Genomic DNA, 26177 nt, shown 5'->3' on the forward strand with positions numbered 1-26177 from the left:
GGCCGAACCAACGTTCTATACATCTGCAACATCAGACCCCAACTCTTACACTCTATGCCCCGTCCTATAAAGGCAAGCATGCCATATGCCTTCTTCACCACCTTCTCCACCTGTGACGTCACCTTCAAAGATCTGTGGACTTGCACACCCAGGTCCCTCTGCGTCTCTACACCCTTTATGGTTCTTCCATTTATCGTGTAGCTCCTCCCTACATTATTCCCACCAAAATGCATCACTTCGCATTTATCAGGATTGAACTCCATCTGCCATTTCCTTGCCCAAATTTCCAGCCTATCTATATCCTTCTGTAGCCTCTGACAATGTTCCTCACTATCTGCAAGTCCTGCCAGTTTTGTGTCGTCCGCAAACTTACTGATCACCCCAGTTACTCCTTCTTCCAGATCATTTATATAAATCACAAACAGCAGAGGTCCCAATACAGAGCCCTGCGGTACACCACTAGTCACAGGCCTCCAGCCGGAAAAAGACCCTTCCACTACCAACCTCTGTCTTCTATGACCAAGCCAGTTCTCCACCCATCTAGCCACCTCCGTGACCGTGGAAATCCCGTCGTTGTCACGCTCCAGCGCCTGTTCAGGTACATTGAGGGAGAATTTCGCATGGTCAATGCACCTAACCATCACATCTTTCAGACTGTCGGAGGAAAGCTGAACACCCAACGGAAATGCACACAAAAACTCGGCAGCACGGTTCCAAAGTAGTTAGCAGTGCTGCCTCATAGCGCCAGGGACCTGGGTTCAAATCCCGGCTTGGGTCACTGTGTGGAATCTGCACAGTCTCCCCGTGTCTGCGTGGGTTTCTTCCGGCTGCTCTGGTTAGGTGCATTGGCCATGCTAAATTCACCCTCAAGTGTTCCCGAAAAGGCGCTGGAGTATGGCAACTAGGGGATATTCACAGTCACATCTTTGCAGTGTTAATACAAGCTTACTTTTCACAATAATGAATAAACTTTAAAACGTGGAACATGCAGACACCACGGAGACAATGACTCAAACCAGGAATCGAACCCGGGTTCCCAGCGCTATGAGGCAGTAATGCTAACCACTGTGCCACTTTGCCGTCCCAAACTGCAAAGTATCTACAACTTTAAGTCACTGGCAATGACTCATTTTATCTCTGCCACTTAGTGGAAGGAGGCTTGTGGGGTGCAAATTTTCCATATGGATTTGTCCTGTTTTGGGCAAATGGGATAGACATTTTTTACACGTTGTTGGGTAGATGCCAGCATTGTAGCTGCACTGGAACAGTTGTCTTTTTAGGAGAGCAGCAAGAGAGACCATAGCTTCTTATTGTTCAGCAAATTATTCTTCCTCTAATTTCATCAGGTCTGCGAAGTGAAAATGGGCAAAATCACTAAACCCACTATATCCTGGACTTACATGACTTTCTTTCACACCAATATGATCGCATGTTGCAAACATCAGACAGAGTCTCGCCACTCCTTCAATCGCCTGTTCTAGTCTGTCCCGGTAGAATTTGGTCAACAGCAACAGTTGGTCATCTTCACAGTTTGTCAAGAACTCAGTGATTTTAGAGTTTGGATCTGTGAACAGAAATTGGAAAAAAATGAAACACAATGAGTTCCTATCTAGACTGTTTTAATTTCCCGTAAACTTAAAACAACCCACTTAAATGTCATGTGAGCCATGTTATCAACTATCTTTCAGAAAACATTCATGATATTTATCTCATTTGTGAATAAAACCCATGTATCCAGCTGACCTCCAAATCACTTCATACCCCTGGTTAGTAAGAAGCAATTCACATCAACTTTCCAATATCAATTACCTTTTTTGCAGGAAATGTTTTTGCGTTTCGAAGCATTTTTCAATTTCATTCCTGAAAGGTTTTGCCTTTATTTTAACTGCAATCGCCACAGCCGGGATTAGTCTATTCAGGAGCTTGTCTCATAAGAACATAAGAAATAGGAGCAGGAGTAGGCCATCTAGCCCCTCAAGCCTGCCCCGCCATTCAATAAGATCATGGCTGATCTGACGTGGATCAGTACCACTTACCTGCCTGATCCCCATAACCCTTAATTCCCTCACCGATCAGGAATCCATCCATCCGCGCTTTAAACATATTCAGCGAGGTAGCCTCCACCACCTCAGTGGGCAGAGAATTCCAGAGATTCACCACCCTCTGGGAGAAGAAGTTCCTCCTCAACTCTGTCTTAAACCGACCCCCCTTTATTTTGAGGCTGTGTCCTCTAGTTTTAACTTCCTTACTAAGTGGAAAGAATCTCTCCGCCTCCACCCTATCCAGCCCCCGCATTATCTTATAAGTCTCCATAAGATCCCCCCTCATCCTTCTAAACTCCAACGAGTACAAACCCAATCTCCTCAGCCTCTCCTCATAATCCAAACCCCTCATCTCCGGTATCAACCTGGTGAACCTTCTCTGCACTCCCTCCAATGCCAATACATCCTTCCTCATATGAGGGGACCAATACTGCACACAGTATTCCAGCTGCGGCCTCACCAATGCCCTGTACAGGTGCATCAAGACATCCCTGCTTTTATATTCCATCCCCCTCGCAATATAGGCCAACATCCCATTTGCCTTCTTGATCACCTGTTGTACCTGCAGACTGGGCTTTTGCGTCTCATGCACAAGGACCCCCAGGTCCCTTTGCACGGTAGCATGTTTTAATTTGTTTCCATTGAGATAGTAATCCCATTTGTTATTATTTCCTCCAAAGTGTATAACCTCGCACTTCTCAACGTTATACTCCATTTGCCATATCCTCGCCCACTCACTCAGCCTGTCCAAATCTCTCTGCAGATCTTCTCCGTCCTCCACACGATTCACTTTTCCACTTATCTTTGTGTCGTCTGCAAACTTTGTTACCCTACACTCCGTCCCCTCCTCCAGATCATCTATATAAATGGTAAACAGTTGCGGCCCGAGTACCGATCCCTGCGGCACGCCACTAGTTACCTTCCTCCAACCGGAAAAACACCCATTTATTCCGACTCTCTGCTTCCTGTCGGATAGCCAGTCCCCAATCCACTTTAACACACTACCCCCAACTCCGTGTGCCCTAACTTCTATCCCTACATGCTCTTGTCCTCTGGACATAAAATCCAACATTAAATTGTTTGTTTTACTTTATGCTCCCTTTTCACGATATTTTAACAATCTATATTCAGGAATTCCCAAGGTTCTGTAGAGCTTCCAAGTTTCTAGGTTTTCCACATTTGGAAAGGGCCCTGTTCTATCCCTTATTGAAAGTGAAGGACCTGATATTTGCCTGCATTTTAATCTATTTGCCACAAACGTGCCAATTCACTTAATTTACTGATATTTCATTGCATAAGGCGGGTAACTACAGGTCGGTTAGCTTAACGTCCGTAGTTGGGAAGATGCTCGAGTCCATTATTAAAGAGGAAATAACAGAGCACCTGAATAAGAATGGTTCGATCAAGCAGACGCAGCATGGATTCATGAAGGGAAAGTCGTGTTTGACGAATCTACTGGACTTTTATGAAGATGTCACTAGTGCGGTTGACAGAGGGGAACCGGTGGATGTGGTGTTTTTAGATTTCCAGAAGGCGTTCGATAAGGTGCCTCACAAAAGGTTGCTGCAGAAGATTGGGGTACACGGAGTTAGGGGTAAGGTGTTGGCGTGGATTGGTGATTGGCTATCTAACAGGAAGCAGAGAGATGGGATAAATGGGTGCTTTTCTGGTTGGCAGTTGGTGACCAGTGGCGTGCCGCAGGGATCGGTGCTGGGGCCTCAATTGTTTACCATTTACATAGATGATCTGGAGGAGGGGACTGAATCTAGGGTATTCAAGTTTGCTGATGACACGAAGGTGAGTGGGAAAGCGAATTGCGTGGAGGACGCGGAAAGTCTGCAGAGAGACTTGGATAGGCTGAGCGAGTGGGCGAGGATCTGGCAGATGGAATATAATGTTAGCAAATGTGAGGTTATCCACTTTGGAAGAAATAATAGTAAATTGGAATATTATTTAAATGGAGAAAAATTACATCGTGCGACTGTGCAGAGGGACCTGGGGGTCCTTGTGCATGAATCGCAAAAACTCAGTCTGCAGGTGCAGCAGGTGATCAAGAAGGCGAATGGAATGTTGGCCTTTATCGCGAGAGGGATGGAGTATAAAAGCAGGGAGGTCTTGCTGCAACTGTACAAGGCACTGGTGAGGCCGCAACTGGAGTACTGTGTGCAGTTTTGGTCCCCTTATTTGCGAAAGGATATATTGGCCTTGGAGGGAGTGCAGAGAAGGTTCACCAGGTTGATACCGGAGATGAGGGGTGTAGCTTATGAGGAGAGATTAAACAGATTGGGTCTGTACTCGTTGGAGTTTAGAAGGATGAGGGGTGATCTTATAGAGACATATAAGACAATGAAGGGGCTGGATAGGGTAGAGGTGGAGAGATTCTTTCCACTTAGAAGGGAAACCAGAACTAGAGGGCACAGCCTCAAAATAAGGGGGGGCCGGTTCAGAACAGAGTTGTGGGGGAACTTCTTCTCTCAGAGGGTAGTGAATCTCTGGAATTCTCTGCCCATTGAAGTGGTGGAGGCTTTCTCGTTGAATATGTTTAAATCACGGGTAGATAGTTTTCTGATCGATAAGGGAATTAGGGGATATGGGGAGCAGGCGGGTAAGTGGAACTGATTCGCTTCAGATCAGCCATGATCTTGTTGAATGGCGGGGCAGGCTCGAAGGGCCAGATGGCCTACTCCTGCTCCTATTTCTTATGTTCTTATATTGCCAGCTATATTGACGACAATGTTTCAATAACTTTGTGTCATAATCAGTTTTATATATCCATTTTTTTATTCCAACATCTAGGCTGTCAATAAATTTGGTTAATAATTGTAAGTCTAACACAGATGCTTCTGGAACACAGCAAGTTGCATCCTGACAGTCAGCCTAAATGACCATTTACCTCATCTCTATCCCTTGCTTTTCCACCAATTTCACAATGAGGTCACAAATTTGCCTTCAATTGCATGACAGAAATCTTAAGAAACTCTGTCCAAATTCCTTCTGGATGTCCATGTAAACAATGCCTATCGACATGCACTAGACATTGCTTTCAGCACAACTTCATTATATCAGTTTTACTGGTTTATAATTTGCTGCCACTATATTCTTCTCTGTTCCTTGTGTGAACTGCAGGTTCATGAATGAGGTCTGGATTCATTAACAGGACGGTGAAAACTTGGGAGTATTTTCTGAACCTACCATTGTCCAAAGTCAATCTTTTTGAAGATATTGGATATACTCCGCTGTTGAAACCTTCAGCCATTTTTCGATTCTGGTGCTCTGAAATAGACAAATCCAGAGCAGGGTTAAATGGAAACTGTGAAGTGAAAATGCCTTGTTTGTATCTTTAAGCAGCAATGTGATTTCCAAAATTTATATGGGGACAATCTTTTAGTATTTACAATCTCACAAACACCATGTAGATATGGTAGATCTGACGGTGACCCCACAACCTTGGTACTGCCTCTTCAAAAAATCATCTTGATTTCATTTGCCCTTGAAAATCCCTGGCCCATGTCCAGCCTCCTTTTCTCCAAAACACATGACGATAACTTTACCTGATAAATGTAGACACACCTTTCTTGGTACTTGTTTGAATACATCTAACTAGGTTTCCACCTACACCACAATACTGAAACAGCTCGTATCAAAGTCAAACATTACATTCGAGCAGAAATAAAATGGTCAGTGAAGTATCTTCAGCCGACTCTACGTCTCTGAAGCCTTTGGCACAGTTTGTCACATGATCATCTCTTCACTGCCTTCCAGCTGTGTGGAAATTGTCCCTGTCTGTTTGTTTATCCAGTAAATCGCACAGCACATATCACTGGCATTGGTTTATCTTCCCAATCCCATTCTCTGGACTCCCACTGGGTGGGCTATCTATTTATCATAAATGTATTGCTTGCCAGCATATAAAAAATAGTGTTACACATGCAAGATGATCTTACAAACTGCCCTGAAACTTGTTTCTTGTATCCTAACTTGCACCACGTCTCATTAACCCTAGATCCTTGTACACCATCTGGATTGAGCTTCTCAAATATACCCACTGACTCAAACTTCCCAGCCAGATATTATAGCCCAGCCTTAGATGTTGGCAATATTTCCGCACTCCTGAAAGTTTGGCCAGTCCTTATTTGGATTCTTCTATACATGGGCCCCTTGCCTTCAGCTGCCAAGAGACTACGCTCTGGAGTACTCATCCCAAACATCTTCCAGCCTGTGGAACTCTTTCTTTAATTGAGATACTCATGAAGAGCTATGGATATGAACAAACTGGTTTAGCATTGGGAGATATGGTGGCAGAATGGTTAGCACTACTGTCTCACATCTCCAAGGACGTGCCTTCGATTCCCGGCTTGGTCACTGTCTGTCTGGAGTTTGCACATTCTCCCCGTATCATTGTGGGTTTCCTCAGGCTGCTCCGGTTTCCTCCCACAGTCCAAAGATGTGCGGCTTAGGTTGATTATTCATGTAAGATTGTCCCTTCGTGTGGCGGGATGTGTTAGTTAGAGTGATTAATGGGGTAACTGCGTGGGGTTGTGGGGATAAGTCCAACATGCGATTGTTGTCAGTGCAAACTCGATGGGCCGAATGGCCTCTTTCTGCACTGTAGGGTTTCTATTATTTCTGTGAGGTTTCTGGGTGTCCTTCCTTGTACTTCTTTTGCATCTTGGGATACGGCATCAAGTAGGCAGACTACCAGGGGAAAATTGAAACGTCAAAACACAATCTCTGTAAAGAGATTCAATGTCTATCCCAGACCTTGCAAATGCCCTCCAGGTAAGGAATTTCTCGCTCATGCCGGTGGACATGGCATGCTCCCCTTCCAGGGAAACCAGCAGTAAACCTGGCCACAGAAAATGAGTAAATTGTCTGAAGGAGAACCCTATCGAATCTGGTCTTCCTGGAGCCAGTAATAGCCTACAAGGCCAAAGCAGGAACGGGAGGGGCTTCCCTCCTGTTACCAGACATCTTCCCTATCTTCACTTCCACCACTCCCCCCTTCGCTTCATCTACTGTGGGTGCACTGAGATCGGAAACGGGGGGCAGAACTGCAAAAATTAACAAATTAACATGCTTTTCAGAAAACCAGAAATTGTGTGTCGTCAAGGTGAACTTCCCTGGAAACCTAAATGCCTCAAATGAAGCAAGAACTGAGAGTGTGTGTGTGAACAGAAGCAACTGACAGCGCTAAGTGATTGCTCCTTGCAACATCCCTCCAACGCAAGTCCACATGGTGAGGAGGATTCCGATATTTTGAACCCTCAACCTGGGATTGTGTCTGTCTGAATGATAACGATGGGCTCTATCCTCCCCGGGTTGGGCACTGTCTGATCTCAATCACTACATCTTGCCTAGTTAACAAACTTTCTGATCTCACTGGCTCCATCTACCCTGGGTTACACACTGTCTGATCTCACTGACTCCAGCCTCCCCGGGTTACACACTGTCTGATCTCACTGACTCCATCCTCCCCGGATTACACACTGTCTGATCTCACTGACTCCATCCTCCCCGGGTTACACACTGTCTGATCTCACTGACTCCATCCTCCCCGGGTTACACACTGTCTGATCTCACTGACTCCATCCTCCCCGGGTTACACACTGTCTGATCTCACTGACTCCATCCTCCCCGGGTTACACACTGTCTGATCTCACTGACTCCATCCTCCCCGGGTTACACACTGTCTGATCTCACTGACTCCATCCTCCCCGGGTTACACACTGTCTGATCTCACTGACTCCATCCTCCCCGGGTTACACACTGTCTGATCTCACTGACTCCATCCTCCCCGGGTTACACACTGTCTGATCTCACTGACTCCATCCTCCCCGGGTTACACACTGTCTGATCTCACTGACTCCAGCCTCCCCGGGTTACACACTGTCTGATGTTTTACTACTTTCCTCATTTCTCTGTCCCGGGTCTGTTCACATTTTGGGTGAAAAGCGAAAATTGGCTATTTGCTCTCCGAGCTGAGGATATATGTACAGAAACAGCGTGTGTTTGAAAAGTGTAACAGTAACAGGAGGTATACTCAGTATTATAATGCTGTGCCTATTCAGACTAGAATCACTCTGATATCCTCTGTAATAATGCTGTCCGTATTCAGACCAGAATCTGCACGGTGGCAGAGTGGTTAGCACTACTGCCTGACAGTGCCAGGGACCAGAGTTCGATTCCCAGCTTGGGTCACTGTCTGTATGTAGTTTGTACAATTCTCCCCATGTCCACGTGGGTTTCCTCCCACAATCCAAAGATGTGCGGGTGAGGTGCATTGGCCATGCTAAATTGAACATAGAACATTACAGCGCAGTACAGGCCCTTCGACCCTCGATGTTGCGCCGACCAGTGAAACCAATCTAAAGTCCATCTAACCTACACTATTCCAATGTCATCCATATGTTTATCCAATGACCATTTAAATGCCCTTAATATTGGCAAGTCCACTACTGTTGCAGGCAGGGCATTCCACGCCCTTACTACTCTCGGAGTGAAGAACCTCCCTCTGACACCTGTCCTATATCTATCACCCCTCAATTTAAAGCTGTGTCCCCTCGTGCTCGCTATCACCATCCGAGGAAAAAGGCTCTCACTATCCACCCTATCTAATCCTCTGATCATCTTGCATGCCTCTATTAAGTTACCTCTTAACCTTCTTCTCTCTAAAAAAAAAAAACAACCTCAAGTCCCTCAGCCTTTCCTCATAAGACCTTCCCACCGTACCAGGCAACATCCTAGTAAATCTCCTCTGCACCCTTTCCAACACTTCCACATCCTTCCAAAAATGCGGCGACCAGAACTGTACGCAATACTCCAAGTGTGGCCGCACCAGTTTTGTACAGCTGCAACATGACCTCCTGGCTCCGATACTCAATCCCTCTCCCAATAAAAGCTAACACTCCGTACGCCTTCTTAACAACCCTATCAACCTGGGTGCCAACTTTCAGGGATCTATGCACATGGACACCGAGATCTCTCTGTTCATCCACACTACCAAGTATCTTACCATTAGCCCAGTACTCTGTAATCCAGTTACAATTAAATTTACAATTACAATTACAAAATTACAATTGCAATTAAATTGCTCCTCAGTGTCAGAGGGACTGGCTAGGATAGATGCATGGGGTTGTGGGGATAGTGGTCAGTGCAGACTCGATGGGCCAAATGGCCTTCTTCTGCACTGTAGGATTCTATGATTCTATAATCACCCAGATCTACTCAGTGTTGATGCTGCGTCGGAAGCTTTTTCCCAGGGTGGAAGAGTCAATTACTAAGGGCTATAGGTTTTAGGGCGAGGGGCAGCGTTTAAAAGAGATGTAGTAGGCAAGTTTTTTTTTACACATGTGGTGGGTGCCTGGAGCCGCTGCCGGAGGAGGTAGTTGAAGCGGATACGACAGTGACTTTCAAGGGGCGTCTTGACAAATACATGAACAGAAGGGGATAGAGGGATATGGCCCGTGGAAGAGTAGTTTTTTTAGTTCAGGCAGCATGGGCGGTGCAAGCTTGGAGGGCTGGAGGGCCTGTGTCTCTGCTATAATTTTCTTTGTTCTTTTTTTCTGTGTCTATTTTCTAACTGTTTCCTCTTGCGCTCAGGCGGCAGGCCGATGCATGCGCAGAGAGAGGAGCCGCACTCTGGTCATGCACATGCATAGTGCTGGTCATGATGGTCCGTGCACATCTGTTAACACCAAGGCCGGGGCTTCGATGCTTCCCCTTCTCTGATTGGTGGATCTAGGTGTCAATCACCCTCCCTTAAACAGCGAGGAAGCTCAGTCTCATTGCGGTCACTAATTAACACAAAATAAAATCCAGAAAATATTAGAGACAAAAACAGAATAAAAATAGGAAAAGGAGAAAGAAACAAGTAACAGTTCAGGTGGAGAGAGAGAGATAGAGAGAGAACAGTTCAAAGAGGAAAGTTTTAAACGGAAATTAATAAAGCCTCACCTTTTCACTGTCCTTGTGCCAAGATCCATTGGTGTCCATGGCACCAAGGAGTTCCTCCCTCCTTTCCTTCCAAACACCTTGTGACTGACTCCCTCCCTATCTCTTCAATCTTCCCCATTCACTTTTCCTATTCTCCACTGCTCTGACCAATTGTGAGGGACAACATTACTTTTCATTGATCAGACTCTGTTCCAACATCAGCAGGAGTTAATTGAGGAACCTCACCCCATCAAGGAACCACACCAGGTATTTACAAACTTACAGGAAGAGGAGTAAGTGAACATTCAATGAGATGATTGTTCACCCGTTACTGAACACAATCTACCAGGTTGATAATTCACCGAACATCCACTGCTCAGTTTGCTGAAAATTATTACAGATTTCAGAAACCATAAATTTGCACAATTTGTTTTTTTGAACCACTCAAAACCACAATTGGTTCCCACCTCCACCTCTCACTCCCTCTCTCCCTTTCCCTTCTTCTCCCACCTTTTCCCTATTCTCCCTCCCAGAGGTGCAGCAGTTGCTGACACAGGAATACCTTCTGCTCTTTGCTCAAATGAGGGGGACATTTCTGCAAGGTGACTGAGACTGTGGAGCGCTGGCATGCAAGGGAAAAGCTCAGAGATTGAAATGCCAGTGAAATTCTGCATCTTGCAACATGCATCTTAACAAAATAGACCAGATCAACAAAGGGATAACTTCAAATGTGGCTTCTTAAAAATGAACAGAATCTCAAAGAAAAGTTAAACAAAGCAAAATATGATGAAATGAGTTCAAACACTGTCTGGTCCCCGCAGTCCCCACCAGATAAGGAAAGCTTCTATGTTTCAAGCAGATATCGCATTCTCCCATTTTAGGGACACCTGGCAGGGAACATAGCTGCCAGGTCACTGGTGACAAGGCGGCTATGGCAGGTGAGGAGGACCTAGAAACTATCACCACAAAAGAGGTAGTGTTGGGCAAGCTAATGGGTTAAAGGCAGACAAGTCTCCTGGCTCTGATGGAATGCATCCCAAGGTACGAAAAGAGATGGTGGGGAAAATAGCAAATGCACTAGTGGTAATTTAACAACATTCGCTGGACTCTGCGTAATTCCGGCAGATTGGAAAACAGCAAATGTGACGCCACTGTTTAAAAAAAGTAGTTAGATAAAAGGCGGGTAACTGTAGACCTGTTAGTTTAACTTCTGTAGTTGGGAAAATGCTTCAATCTATCATCGAGGAAGAAATAGCGAGACATCTGGATACAAATTGTCCCGTTGGAAAGACAGCATGGGTTCATGAAAGGCAGGTCACGTTTGTCTAATTTGGTGGTATTCTTTGAGAACATTACGTGCTCAGTGGACAATGAGGAACCTGTGGATGTGGTGTTTCTGGATTTCCAGAAGAAATGTGACATGGTGCCGCACCAAAGGCTGCTGCATAAGATAAAGGTGTGCGGTGTTATGGGTAATGTAATAGATAGAGGATTGGTTAACTAACAGAAAGCAAAGAGTGTGGGTAAATGGGTGTTTTTCTGGTTGGCGATCAGTGACGAGTGATGTGCCTCAGGGATCAGTGTTGGGACCGCAATTGTTTACGATTTACATTGATGATTTGGAGTTGGGGACCAAGTGTAGTGTGTTAAAATTCGCAGATGATACTCTGATGAGTGGCAGAGCAAAGTGCGCAGAGGACACTGAAAGTCTGCAAAGGCATATATATAGTCTAAGTGAGTGGGCGAGGTTCTGGCAGATGGAGTACAATGTTGGTAAATGTGAAGTCATCCATTTGGATATGAATAACCGCAAAATGGACTATTGTTTAAATGGTAAAAAATTGCAGCATGCTGCTGTGCAGAGGGACCTGGAAGTCCTTGTGCATGAATCACAAAATTTGGTTTGCAGGTGCACCAGGTAATTAAGAAGGCAAATGGAATTTTGTCTTTCATTGCTGGAGGGATGGAGTTTAAAAACAGCGAGATTATGTTGCAGCTGTATAAGGTGCTGGTGAGGCCACACAGAATACTGTGTGCAGTTTTGGTCTCCTTACTTGAGAAAGGACATATTGACAGGGTGCAGAGGAGATTCACTCGGTTGATTCCGGAGTTGAGAGGGTTGGTTTATGAGGATAGACTGAGTAGACTGGGGCAATACTCATTGGAATTCAGAAGAATGAGGGGAGATCTTATAGAAACATATAAGATAATGAAGGGATCAAGTGAATCTCTTGAAGAGTATAGGGGGTGTAGGAGTAGAGTTAAGAGAAGTCAGGAGGGCAAAAAGGGGACAGGAAATTGTTTTGGCAGATGAGGCAAAGGAGAATCCAAAGAGCTTCTACAAATACATAAAGGGCAAAAGAGTAACAAGGGAGAGAGTAGGGCCTCTTAAGGATCAACAAGGTCATCTATCTGCGGATCCACAAGAGATGGGTGAGATCCTAAATGAATATTTTTCATCAGTATTTACTGTTGAGAAAAGCATGGATGTTGGAGAACTTGGAGAAATAAATATTGATGCCTTGAGGAGTGTACATATTACAGAAGGAAATGCTGGAAGTCTTAAAGTGCATCAAGGTAGATAAATCCCCGGGACCTGATGAAGTATATCCCAGGACGTTGTGAAGGCTAGGGAGGAAATTGCTGGTCCCCTAGCTGAGATATCTGAATCATCGATAGTCACGGGTAAGGTGCCTGAAGATTGGAGAGTGGCAAATGTGCCTTTGTTTAAAAAGGGCTGCAGGGAAAAGCCTGGGAACTACAGGCCAGTGAGCGTCACATCTGTGGTGGGTAAGTTGTTGGAAGGTATATTGAGAGACAGGATCTACAGGCATTTAGAGATGCAAGGACTGATTAGGGACAGTCAGCATGGCTTTGTGAGTGGAAAATCATGTCTCACAAAGTTGATTTAGTTTTTTGAAGGGGTAACCAAGAAGGTAGATGAGGGCAGGGCAGCTGATGTTGTCTGCATGGACTTTAGCAAGGCCTTTGACAAGGTACCACGTGGTAGGTTGTTGCATAAACTTAAATCTCACGGGATCCAGGGTGAGATATCGAAATGGATACAAAATTGGCTTCTTGACAGAAGCCAGAGGGTGGTTGTCGAGAGTTGTTTTTCAAACTGGAGGCCTGTGACCAGCGTTGTGCCTCAGGGATCAGTGCTGGGCCCACTGTTAATTTGTCATTTATATTCATAATTTGGATGAGAATATAGGTTAGTAAGTTTGCAGCTGACACCAAGATTGGTGGCATAGTGGACAGTGAAGTTATCTCCAATTGCAACGGGATCTTGATTAATTGGGCCACTGGGCTGACGAATGGCAGATGGAGTTTAATTTAGACAAATGCGAGGTGATGCATTTTGGTAGACTGATCCAGGGCAGGACTTAATTAATTGTAGGGCATTGGGGAGAGTTACAGAACAAAGAGATCTCGGGGTACGGGTTCATAGCTCCTTCAAAGTGGAATCAGAGGTGGACAGGGGGGGGAAGAAGGCATTCGGCATGCTTGGTTTCATTGGTCAGAACATTGAATACAGGAGTTGGGACGTCTTGTTGAAGTTATACAAGACATTGGTATGGCCACACTTGGAATACGATGTACAGTTCTGGCCACCCTATTATAGAAAGGATATTATTAAACTAGAAAGGGTGCAGAAAAGATTTACAAGGATGCTACCGGGACTTGATGGATTGAGTTATGAGAAGCTGAATAGACGAGGACTTTTTTCTCTGGAGCGTAGGAGGCTGAAGGGTGACCTTATAGAGGTCTATAAAATAATGAGGGGAATAGACAAGGTAGATAGTCAATATCTTTTCCCAAGGGTAGGGGAGTCGAAAACTCGAGGGCATACGTTGAAGGTGAGAGGGGAGATATACAAAAGTGTCCAGAGGGGCAATTTTTTCACAGAGGGTGGAGTGTGTCTGGAACAAGCTGCCAGAGGTCGTGGTGGAGGCGGGTACAATTTTATCTTTTAAAAAGCATTTAGATAGTTACATGGGAACAATGGGTGTAGAGGGATATGGGCCAAATGCGGGCAATTGGGATTAGCTTAGGAGTTTAAAACAAAAAGGGCGGCATGGACAAGTTGGGCCGAAGGGCCTGTTTCCATGCTGTAAACCTCTATGACTATGGGAATTGATAAGATAGAAGCAGGGAAGTTGGTTCCACCGGCAGGTGAAACTAGAACTAGGAGGCATGGCCTGAAAATAAGGGGTGCAGATTTAGGACTGAGTTGAGGAGGAACTTCTTCACACAAAGCGTTGTGAATCTGTGGAATTCCCTGCCCGGTGAAGCAGTTGAGGCTGCCTTATTGAATGTTTTTAAGGCAAGGATAGATAAATTTGGAGGCCATTTGGTCCATCCAGTCTGCAACAACCACAATTCCACCCAGACCCTATCCCCGTGTTTACCCTGCTAATCCCCGACACCGAGGAGCAACTTAGCATGGCCAATGCACCTATCCTGCTCATCTCTGGAGAGTCGGAGGAAATCCCCGCAGACACGGGGAGAATGTGCAGACTCCACACAGACAGTGAGCCAAGGCCGGCAAAGTCAGCGAGATGAAAGTTGTGCAGTAGAAGCCCAGACAGGGCAAAAGGGTGGGGAGGGGATTTCCACGAGACACAAACATTGTGGGTTCCAGTTCTGTCTACAGAGTTTGGGATTTGGGGCTGCTGTGGCAATACACGTGTTGCACTGTGAATGTGCACGTATCCTCGTATTCAATCAACCTCTGTCAGTTTCCTTGCATTTGTTGATTTACAGCCGCACAAAGCAATTTAGTTTCATGTGCTGCAAATGCTCAGGCAGGGCCCAGACTGAAATAATGGAGAGAGATCTGGTGCTGTGTTTACTCAGACAAGCGCTTGATTGCAGTAATTTAGATGGTGCAGCAGTGTTTACACAGACACGGCCTGGATTGTAATAACAGATCTTTCTCTGAAACATTGAATCATCCAATTGCTGCAGTGCAGGAGGAGGCCATTCGGTCCATCCAGTCTGTACCGCCCACAATCCCACCCAGACCCTCTCCCCGTGTTGACCCTGCTAATCCCCCTGACACTGAGCAGCAACTGAGCCTGGCCAGTGCCCCTGTGCTGCTGATGTTTGGAGAGTGTGAGGAAAGGGCCGCAGACACGGGGAGAATGTGCAGACTCCACACAGACAGTGAGCCAAGGCCGGGAATTGAAGCCGGCTCCCTGGCGCTGTGAGACCGCAGCACCAACCACTGAGCCACCGCGCCGCCCACAATGTAACTGACCGTCCCCGCTCTGTTAATATGATACAAAGACGGGCTGTATTTACACAGGAAACCGCCATTTTAATCCTCAAGCTGAATGTTGTTGGAGTTGAAACTTTTTCTGGGCCGTTAATTCCTCCCCGTGATTCACAAACCCGGAAATACCCGGATACGCAGCGACAAACGGCAGTGCGCCTGCGCGCAATAGGAAGCGGGCCCCACCCTCCCGGAGTGAAGTTGGCGCAGGCGCACTCGGGGCGGCGAGGGCTGGTTTCCGGCTCGCCGATTGGTCAGCTCCCGGTCACGTGCTGTGAGCGGGTCGTGACTTCAGACCCCCCTCTCCAGCCGCGCGCAGAAACCGTTAACGGCCGCGCCACGTGACCGCGAGCCGCTCTCACCGAGTGGGCGGGACCTCACCGCACCCTCATTCCCCATTGGTGCGTTCTGCTGTCCGTCAAATGAACACAGCCAATAGGAAGCCGCTCCAGCAGAATGATTGGCAGCCAGTGCGCGGGCGCACTCGGGGAGCTTGTGATGAAGCAGCGACTCGCTGCCACTGGGGACAATCCCAGTCAGCGAGAGTCGGCGCCGCTGAAGCGGAGACTTTTGCTCTCATTTAATTCCTTACCGTGACTCAAAGATTCGGTGTGAGCGCCGCTGGGAAAGCCCCGCACACGCAGTGAGAAACGGCGCGGCGCCTGAACTCCGCACTCGAGACGGCGGCGGCTGATTGTCCCGCTCGCCGATTGGCCAGATCCAGGTCACGTGCTGTGCGTTGGCAGTGACGTCAGAACGCCCCCTCCAGCCGCGCGCGGAAACCGTTTAACGGCCGCTTCCAGCCACGTCACTGAGTGGGCGGCACCTCATTGCGTCATCATTCAGATTTACATACAGCAGGGAAACAGGCCCTTCAGCCCAACTTGTCCAGGCTGCCCCTGTTTTTAAACCCCTAAACTCGTCCCAATTGCCCACATTTGGCCCATATCCCTCTAGACCCATCTAACTAAATGCTTTTTAAAAGACAACATTGTCCCCACCTCTACTGCCTCTGGCAGCTCGTTCCAGACACTCACCACCCTCTGTGAAATAATTGCCCCTCTCACCTTCAACCTCTGCCCTCTAAGGTTTAGACTCCCCGACCTTTGGGAAAAGACATGAACTATCCAGCTGATCTGTGCCCTCATTATTTTATAGACTCGCTGTGGATTCGCTGCCATTGGAGACAATCCCAGCCAGCAAGAGGCAGCAATGAACCTCATAATTGACCCGAGCCCTCATAATTGACAAGGGACACATCAAATCGAGGGGAGGCGGGAGAGCAAATTGCTCAGGGAGGGAGGAGAGAGAGAGAGAGAGCAAGTGGTTCAAGGAGGAGGGAGAGGAAGAGAAAGGAGAGAGAGGGAGGACGCAACTGGTTCAGGGAAATCATAGAAATCATAGAAATCATAGAAACCCTACAGTGCAGAAGGAGGCCATTCAGCCCATCGAGTCTGCACTGACCACAATCCCACCCAGGCCCTACCCCCACATATTTACCTGCTAATCCCTCTGACCTACACATCTCAGGACTCTATAAGGGACAATTTTTAACCTGGCCAATCAACCTAACCCGCACATCTTTGGACTGTGGGAGGAAACCGGAGCACCCGGAGGAAACCCACGCAGACACGAGGAGAATGTGCAAACTCCACACAGACAGTGACCCGAGCCGGGAATCGAACCCGGGACCCTGGAGCTGTGAAGCAGCAGTGCTAACCACTGTGCTACCGTGCCGCCCCATCTAGGAAGGAGGAGGGAGATATAGAGGGAGAGAGAGGAAGAGATAGAATGAGAATTCAGGGAAGTGGAGAGACATATACTCAGGATGGGGTGGCACGGTAGCACAGTGGTTAGCACTGCTGCTTCGCAGCTCCAGGGAACTGGGTTCGATTCCCGGCTCACACTGTCTGTGTGGAGTTTGCACATTCTCCTCATGTCTGTGTGGGTTTCCTCCGGGTGCTCCGGTTTCCTCCCACAGTCCAAAGATGTGCGAGTTAGGTTGATTGGCCATGCTAAAACTGACCCTTAGTGTCCTGAGATGCATAGGTTAGAGGGATTAGTGGGTAAATGTGTAGGGATATGGGAGTAAGGCCTGGGTAGGAGTAAGGCCTGGGTGGGATGTGGTCGGTGCAGACTTGATGGGCCGAATGGCCTGTTTCTGCACTGTAGGGTTTCTATGATTGATGATCTGTTTTCAGACTAGAATCTCCCAGATATACTCAGTATTAATGCTGTTTATTCAGACTAGAATCTCCCAGATATACTCAGTATTAATGCTGTTTATTCAGACTAGAATCTCCCAGATATTCTCAGTGTTATAATGCTGTTTATTCAGACTAGAATCTCCCAGATATTCTCAGTGTTATAATGCTGTTTATTCAGACTAGAATCTCCCAGATATACTCAGTATTAATGCTGTTTATTCAGACTAGAATCTCCCAGATATTCTCAGTGTTATAATGCTGTTTATTCAGACTAGAATCTCCCAGATATTCTCAGTGTTATAATGCTGTTTATTCAGACTAGAATCTCCCAGATATTCTCAGTGTTATAATGCTGTTTATTCAGACTAGAATCTCCCAGATATTCTCAGTGTTATAATGCTGTTTATTCAGACTAGAATCTCCCAGATATTCTCAGTGTTATAATGCTGTTTATTCAGACTAGAATCTCCCAGATATACTCAGTATTGATGCTGTTTATTCAGACTAGAATCACCCAGTTATACTCAGTATTAATGCTGTGTTTATTCAGACTAGAATCACCCAGTTATACTCAGTATTGATGGTCTGTATTCAGACTAGAATCTCCCAGATATTCTCAGTATTGATAGTCTGTATTCAGACCATCAATACTGAGTATATACTGGAATCACCCAGATTTTCTCAGTGCTGAGGCTGTTTCTTTTCAAACACTTTCTCACCGTTATTTGGTCACCATTTCCTCTCGCGCACGCTCAGACAGCATGCTGATGTATGCGTGTTGAGTGGTCCCGTGCCCGGTTTCCCGTTTGATTCTGCACAGGCCCATTGCCGGTCATGACTGTCCCTGGGCATGCGAGAAGCCCAAGGGAGGAATTACGCTGCCCCCCTCCTCGTATCCATGGAGCCAGATGTCAATCAGCTGTCCCTCGCCAATAGAGAGCTCAGCCTCATTATGGTCACTGATTGATAGAAAGAAACCCAGTACGTTTGATGTATTACTGTCGAATGTATGAGCACACAGTGAAAAGTATTGTTTCTTGCGCAAGGTACAGACAAAGCATACCATTCATAGAGAAGGAAACGAGAGAGTTCAGACTGTGATGTGACAGTCATAGCTATTTTAGAGAAAGGAGAAGAGATGGAATAGTAGAGGGACAGACAGAGAGAGAGCGCAAATGGTTCAACAACAGAGAGCAACTGGTTCAGGGAGGTGAGGGAGAACAAAATGGTTCAGGGAGGGAGGAGAGAGAGAGAGAGCAAATGCTTCAGGTCGGGAGGAGAAAGAGCAAATGAAAATTCATCCAAGATGGTGCGACAGACTCCTTGCGAGCTGTGCGCAGCCTGCACTCTAATTCTACCTCTCACTCTATGGTTCTAAAACTCTATTCGAACTCTTTTAAACTCTCCAGACTTTTGAATGAACCTACATTGTATCGAGTTTATTTTTCTCTGCACCCTAACAATGACTATAACACCCAACTCTCTACTTTCCTTCTCTGTGTATGGTATGCTTTGTCAGTATAGCACGCAAGAAATAATACTTCTCACTGTATACTAATACACGTCACAATAATAAATCAAATGGCTCAGGGAGGGAGGAGAGGGGGCAAATCGGGTGGCACAGTGGTTAGCACGACTGCCTCACTGCGCCAGGGACCCGGGTTCGATTCCTGGCTTGGGTGACTGTCCGTGAGGGGTCCACACTTTCTCCCATGTCTGTGTGGGTTTACTCGGGTGCTCCAGTTTCCTACCCTGGTCCGAAAGACATGATGGTTCAGTGCATTGGCCATGCTAAATTCTCCCTCAGTGTAGCCGCACAGGCACTGGAGCGTGGCAACTCAGGGATTCTCACAGTAACTTCATTGCAGTGTTAATGTAAGCCTACTTGGGACACTAATAAATCAACTTTAAACAGACGTGGGCCATTCAGAAGTGTTCTGGAATTCAACATGATCACAGCATTACGATCCCACTTGATATTAACACCTGATAAGTCACGTCCAAAGATGGAACACGGCTTCACATATTTGAATAACATTTTGGCGAATTGGCAAGAGCTGGAGGCCAAGGTCTCCGCTCGTCTGAATAGCTGGACAGGACTGCTCTGAGTGCTATCTTACAGGGCGCGGGTTCTCATCATAAACCAGCTGATTGCCTCCATGCTGTGGTACCGGCTGGTCACTTCGACCCCTCCCCACCTTTGTCATAAACATCCAGAGAACACTCGTAGAGTTCTTCTGGGAGAAAAGACCGCACTGGGTCACTGCTGGGGTTCGGAGTCTCCTGCTGAGGGAGGGTGATCAGGCACTGGTGACCTTCCACCTTCAGACCCTGCAGGGATACCTCCTCGTTGAATCCCCTCCTCAATGGTGTGCCCTGGCGATGTACGTCTTCCACCAGGTGTGAAATTACTCTCCCTCCTTCTGAAAGTCTGGGTCATGGTCACCTCGAGGTACATCTCTCCCCTGTCTGGAGTAGCAGCTGTCGTTCGGAAGCCGCTGCTGTGGAATCTGCTCCTCCATCCATACCATTTCAGTTGGCTGGCAGAGAGGAAGGCTGTGACTGCTGTGTGACAGGGTCAGGGACGTGCTGGTGGTGGAGTGGACTGGATGACACCCCACGAGCTTGCTGAGTATGTGGTGGAGGACTTTCAGCTCATGGCCAATGGAATCTATGACCTGAGAACGGTCGTGCTCGGACACGACGTCACACGTGGTCTCGAGGAGGCACAACTGCGTGATGGGATCCCGTCTAAACATACCTGCTCGGGCAGAACTTCACATTGACCCGAAACCCAGACCTCACTTCCTGGATCTGGCACCCCATAGTTTGAGCTGCCTTGCAGAAATGCCCTCCATGCCTTTTGCCTCAGCACAAAGGGTTTCCTGTCTGGGCTGCTGCTGCACACCTTCCACTACTGTATCCTCACCCATCACCCGCACACGCCTTGGTTCGCCTTGCTGCTGTCTGGCGGCGGAGGTTCCCAGTGGAGGTCCCCCTCCGAAGGGATCCTCTTCCAATACATTGGGGACCTGGGGTGGAAGCTGGTGCACACAGCGATACCACGCAACCGTAAATTGTACCGATTCACTGGCTCACAAGAAACCGGCCCTTCTTGGGATCTTGTGGAGTCCGTGGGCCACGTCTACATTCAATGTCTTCGGCTGCACTCCCTTTTGGTTCCCCCAAATAACTTTCATTGATGTTCTGTTTGCACTTCAGTCCCACGCTCCTGATCTACGGGCACCTGGTACGAAGGGGTAGGGGTGAGGAAGGCAGAGGACCTCCCTGTGAACCTGCTCCTGGGCCTGGCTAGATTGGCCATAATTAGGCCCAGGCAGACGGCAACCAAAATGATCGTCCCACACGACTGCCGTCCCCTCGACTGGAGCTACATACGTGGCAGGGTGTCCCTGGAGAGGGAGCATGCTTAGTCCACAAGCTCCATTGAGGCCCGGCAGGGGCTAGCGTCCATTATCGATCCCTTTAATCACGTGCTGATCTGATATTTTAAGTTTCCTTTACACTTTGCTTTATTTTGCTTCGGGCAGTTCCTGACTTTTTAAGGGGCCACTGCTTTAATTTTGTCCCTCAGTTTATCAGATTTAATGTATTTGGTTTGCCAATAGGATGAGTTCACCTGTGGGCTTGTTGGAAGGAAATTGGGAGCACAAGCAATTCACACCAATGGTTTCTGTCCCTGGCTGTTACTCAGGGCCACCCAACTGATTTTACACTTTGATCTTCAAGAACTAAGGGTCATCTCTCACGACACTACTAATGCCCTCTCTGATATACACAAATTGCCCCACCACTGGCTCCCTGTTTTTTATCGTTGCTGCTTCCTCACATCCCATCTCAATTTCTATCTTCCCTGCGTCTGTATCAGTGTGTCTCTCTCCAGCTCACTGTTTTTCCTCTTCTCCCTGACCCCCGTCTGTCTCAGTGTCGGTTCCCCCTGGTCTCTCTCTCCTTTCTGATTAACATATCTCATCGCCTCTGTCTATCTCCAGAATCTGCCTCACACGGACTGATCCCCTCGCCTGGCCCCCCCACCCAGCTGCTTTCTCTCCACCGGTTGGTGTCCACACCTCTGTCTCTGGTACTGAGATCAGTCAGATCGTTACCCTGGCAACACAGGAAATCGCTCAGCAAAAATAACTGAAAACGGAAAAAACAAAACCACCATCACACACCCTGTTGGAGAGAAATCAAAGTAAAGGAGACAAAATGGTTACCCGGCACACAAAATGGACTCTGGGAAAAGACATTAAGAGGCACTGACTTTGGGCACAGACATTACCTAAAGAGTTAAAACCTTTAGTGTTTAAATTACTGCAGGAAACAGGTCAGACCTTGAGGCACCTTAAACTTGAGATAAAAGCAGACCCAGAACAATGAGTTTGATAACAAGATCAGCCATTGATGAGGGACATAAATGCATAAATGTATATAACAAGATCAGCCATTGATGGAAGACATAACTGCAGATATGTATCTACTCTATGTATAACCATGTGTTAACTGTCGATGTCCGTACCTGTCTACTCAACTTGTAACGATGTGCTAACGGCTAATGTCCACACTGTCTATTATCTAACAATGTATAAAAGATGCTCAACTACCATTGTGTAGTTGAGAAGGTGAGTGCCTGTACTGTGGAGTGCCAGCGCTTCTCCCAAAGCTTTGTCTGAATAAAACTGTTTGTTGAACCTCCAAGTCTGACTCTGAAGTGGTGAATTTCCCACAACACACCCTCAGTTCAGTTCAGAGGAAGATTAACCCAGAACAGTCAACCAGTTCTGTTTAACAATGAAACTGCAATTCCAATATTGCGTGTTTTAAACACCAAAACGTGACACTGTCGGGGGCTTGTGAAATTCAGGCACGGTGTTTCACGAGACACAAACTGCTCCAACTTCATGGTACATCTCACAGCCTTACACTGGATAATTGTGCTTGGTGCTCACACACTCCATATCTCACTCAGCATTTCCAACCTCACTTTATCATCTTTTTGTACTTGCTACAGGACCAGAGTAAATGGAACTTCCTCTTACCTTCCTCTCCAGAAAATATATGGAAGCTGTTTGAATGTGAAGGGTTCTCTCGGGCTGGCGCTCTCACAATACTGTGCTGGTTCACCTCTTACAGTTCTTCAGGACACAATCCCTGCTGAATTGTAACTGTGGATTTTCACAATTAATCCAGCGCTCCCCCGGAGATCTGATTATGCCAAAAGAGAAAGAGAGTCAAATAGTGCCAGTGTGAATCAAAATGACAATTTAGCCACATACCCGACATCAAAAGATGCTGAAGGGGAAGCAGGAGTGTTGGAAATGTTTCAATTACAATATTACCATTCGACATATTAACGAAGTTCACAAAATATCTGATCTCACTGACTCCATCCTCCCCGGGTTACACACTGTCTGATCTCACTGACTCCATCCTCCCCGGGTTACACACTGTCTGATCTCACTGACTCCATCCTCCCCGGGTTACACACTGTCTGATCTCACTGACTCCATCCTCCCAGGGTTACACACTGTCTGATCTCACTGACCCCATCCTCCCCGGGTTACACACTGTCTGATCTCACTGACTCCATCCTCCCCGGGTTACACACTGTCTGATCTCACTGACTCCATCCTCCCCGGGTTACACACTGTCTGACCTCACTGACTCCATCCTCCCCGGGTTCCACACTGTCTGATCTCACTGACTCCATCCTCCCCGGGTTACACACTGTCTGATCTCACTGACTCCATCCTCCCCGGGTTACACACTGTCTGATCTCACTGACTCCATCCTCCCAGGGTTACACACTGTCTGATCTCACTGACCCCATCCTCCCCGGGTTACACACTGTCTGATCTCACTGACTCCATCCTCCCCGGGTTACACACTGTCTGATCTCACTGACTCCATCCTCCCCGGGTTCCACACTGTCTGATCTCACTGACTCCATCCTCCCCGGGTTACACACTGTCTGATCTCACTGACTCCATCCTCCCCGGGTTACACACTGTCTGATCTCACTGACTCCATCCTCCCCGGGTTACACACTGTCTGATGTTTTACTACTTTCCCCATTTTTCTGTCCCGGGTCTGTTCACATTTTGGGTGAAAAGCGGAAATTGGCTATTTGCTCTCCGAGCTGAGGATAGATGTACAGAAACAGCGTGTGTTTGAAAAGTGTAACAGTAACAGGAGGTATACTCAGTGTTATAATGCTGTGCCTATTCAGACTAGAATCACCCAGAAACACTCAGGTTTGATGCTGTCTGTATTCAGACTAGAATCACCCTGATATCCTCTGTAATAATGCTGTCTGTATTCAGACCAGAATCTGCACGGTGGCACAGTGGTTAGCACTGCTGTCTCACAGTGCCAGGAACCAGAGTTCAATTCCCAGCTTGGGTCACTGTCTGTATGTAGTTTGTACAATTCTCCCCATGTCCACGTGGGTTTACTCCGGGCGCTCCGGTTTCTTCCCACAATCCAAAGATGTGCGGGTGAGGTGCATTGGCCATGCTAAATTGAACATAGAACATTACAGCGCAGTCCAGGCCCTTCGGCCCTCGATGTTGCGCCGACCAGTGAAACCAATCTAAAGCCCATCTAACCTACACTATTCCAATGTCATCCATATGTTTATCCAATGACCATTTAAATGCCCTTAATGTTGGCAAGTCCACTACTGTTGCAGGCAGGGCATTCCACGCCCTCACTACTCAGAGTGAAGAACCTACCTCTGACATCTGTCCTATATCTCTCACCCCTCAATTTAAAGCTATGTCCCCTCGTGCTAGCTATCAAGAGCCGAGGAAAAAGGCTCTCACCATCCACCCTGTCTAATCCTCTGATCATCATGTATGCCTCTATTAAGTCACCTCTTAACCTTCTTCTCTCTAAAAAAAAACAACCTCAAGTCCCTCAGCCTTTCCTCATAAGACCTTCCCACCATACCAGGCAACATCCTGGTAAATCTCCTTTGCACCCTTGCCAATGCTTCCACATTCTTCCTAAAATGCGGCGACCAGAACTGTACGCAATACTCCAAGTGCGGCCGCACCAGAGTTTTGTACAGCTGCAACATGACCTCCTGGCTCCGAAACTCAATCCCTCTCCCAATAAAAGCTAACACTCCGTACGCCTTCTTAACAACCCTATCAACCTGGGTGCCAACATTCAGGGATCTATGCACATGGACACCGAGATCTCTTTGTTCAGCCACACTACCAAGTATCTTACCATTAGCCCAGTACTCTGTAATCCAGTTACAATTAAATTTACAATTGCAATTAAATTGCTCCTTAGTGTCAGAGGGACTGGCTTGTATAAATGCATGGGGTTGTGGGGATAGGGCCGGGGTGGGATAGTGGTCAGTGCAGACTCGATGGGCCAAATGGCCTCCTTCTGCACTGTAGGATTCTATGATTCTATAATCACGCAGATCTACTCAGTGTTGATGCTGCGTCGGTAGCTTTTTCCCAGGGTGGAAGAGTCAATTACTCGGGGCTATAGGTTTTAGGGCGAGGGGCAGGGTTTAAAAGAGATGTACGAGGCAAGTTTTTTTTTACATAGGTGGTGGGTGCCTGGAACCCGCTGCCGGGGGAGGTAGTTGAAGCGGATACGACAGTGACTTTCAAGGTGCGTCTTGACAAATACATGAACAGGATGGGGATAGAGGGATATGGCCCCCGGAAGAGTAGTTTTTTTAGTTCAGGCAGCATGGTCGGTGCAAGCTTGGAGGGCCGAAAGGTGCATATTGCAAGATGCAGAATTTCACTGGCATTTCAATCTCTGAGCTTTTCCCTCACATGCCAGCGCCCCACAGTCTCAGTCACCTTGCAGAAATGTCCCCCTCATTTCAGCAAAGAGCAGGTTTTCCTGTGTCAGCAGCTGCTGCACCCCCTGGGAGGGAGAATAGGGAGAGGGAAAAGGCGGGAGAAGAAGGGAGAGAGGGAGTGAGAGGTGGAGGTGGGAACCAATTGTGGTTTTGAGCGGTTAGAAAAAACAAATTGTGCAAATTTATGGTTTCTGAAATTTATAATTATAATTAAACCGTGACCGGCCGCGCCACGTGACCGCGAGCGGCTCTCACTGAGTGGGCGGGGCCTCACCGCACCCTCATTCCCCATTGGTGCGTTCTGCTGTCCGTCAAATGAACACAGCCAATAGGAAGCCGCTCCAGCAGAATGATTGGCAGCCAGTGCGCGGGCGCACTCGGGCAGCTTGTGATGAAGCAGCGACTCGCTGCCACTGGGGACAATCCCAGTCAGCGAGAGTCGGCGCCGCTGAAGCGGAGACTTTTTCTCTCATTTAATTCCTTACCGTGACTCAAAGATTCGGTGTGAAGCCGCTGGGAAAGCCCCGCACACGCAGTGAGAAACGGCGCGGCGCCTGAACTCCGCACTCAAGACGGCGGCGGGCGGCTGATTGGCCAGATCCAGGTCACGTGCTGTGCGTCGGCAGTGACGTCAGAACGCCCCCTCCAGCCGCGCGCGGAAACCGTTTAACGGCCGCTTCCAGCCACGTCACTGAGTGGGCGGCACCTCATTGCGTCATCATTCAGATTTACATACAGCATGGAAACAGGCCCTTCAGCCCAACTTGTCCAGGCTGCCCCTGTTTTTAAACCCCTAAACTCGTCCCAATTGCCCACATTTAGCCCATATCCCTCTAGACCCATCTAACTAAATGCTTTTTAAA

The 26177-nt window shown here is 47.4% G+C and overlaps 1 protein-coding gene across 4 annotated transcripts in view; it reads right to left on the reverse strand.

Moving 5' to 3' along the window:
* The window catches only part of LOC144484297 (NACHT, LRR and PYD domains-containing protein 3-like), a 54518-nt gene extending 28624 nt beyond the window's left edge, over positions 1-25894 (reverse strand). The window contains exons 1-4 of one of the 4 annotated variants that reach the window (XM_078202827.1): positions 25800-25894; positions 22520-22685; positions 5235-5315; positions 1401-1564 (exon numbers count right to left, since the gene is read on the reverse strand). In XM_078202827.1, the coding sequence (XP_078058953.1) occupies positions 1401-1564; positions 5235-5298 (228 nt within the window). In that variant the 5' untranslated portion in view covers positions 5299-5315; positions 22520-22685; positions 25800-25894. Of the gene's footprint in view, positions 1-1400; positions 1565-5234; positions 5316-9387; positions 9504-9995; positions 10288-15844; positions 16179-22519; positions 22686-25799 lie in introns of those variants that run through there. The other 3 variants (XM_078202828.1, XM_078202830.1, XM_078202829.1) reach the window with 3 other exon arrangements.
* Positions 25895-26177: the final 283 nt, after the last annotated feature.

Source organism: Mustelus asterias, unplaced genomic scaffold (assembly GCF_964213995.1).
Source record: "Mustelus asterias unplaced genomic scaffold, sMusAst1.hap1.1 HAP1_SCAFFOLD_98, whole genome shotgun sequence".
Classification (NCBI taxonomy): Eukaryota; Metazoa; Chordata; class Chondrichthyes; order Carcharhiniformes; family Triakidae; genus Mustelus; species Mustelus asterias.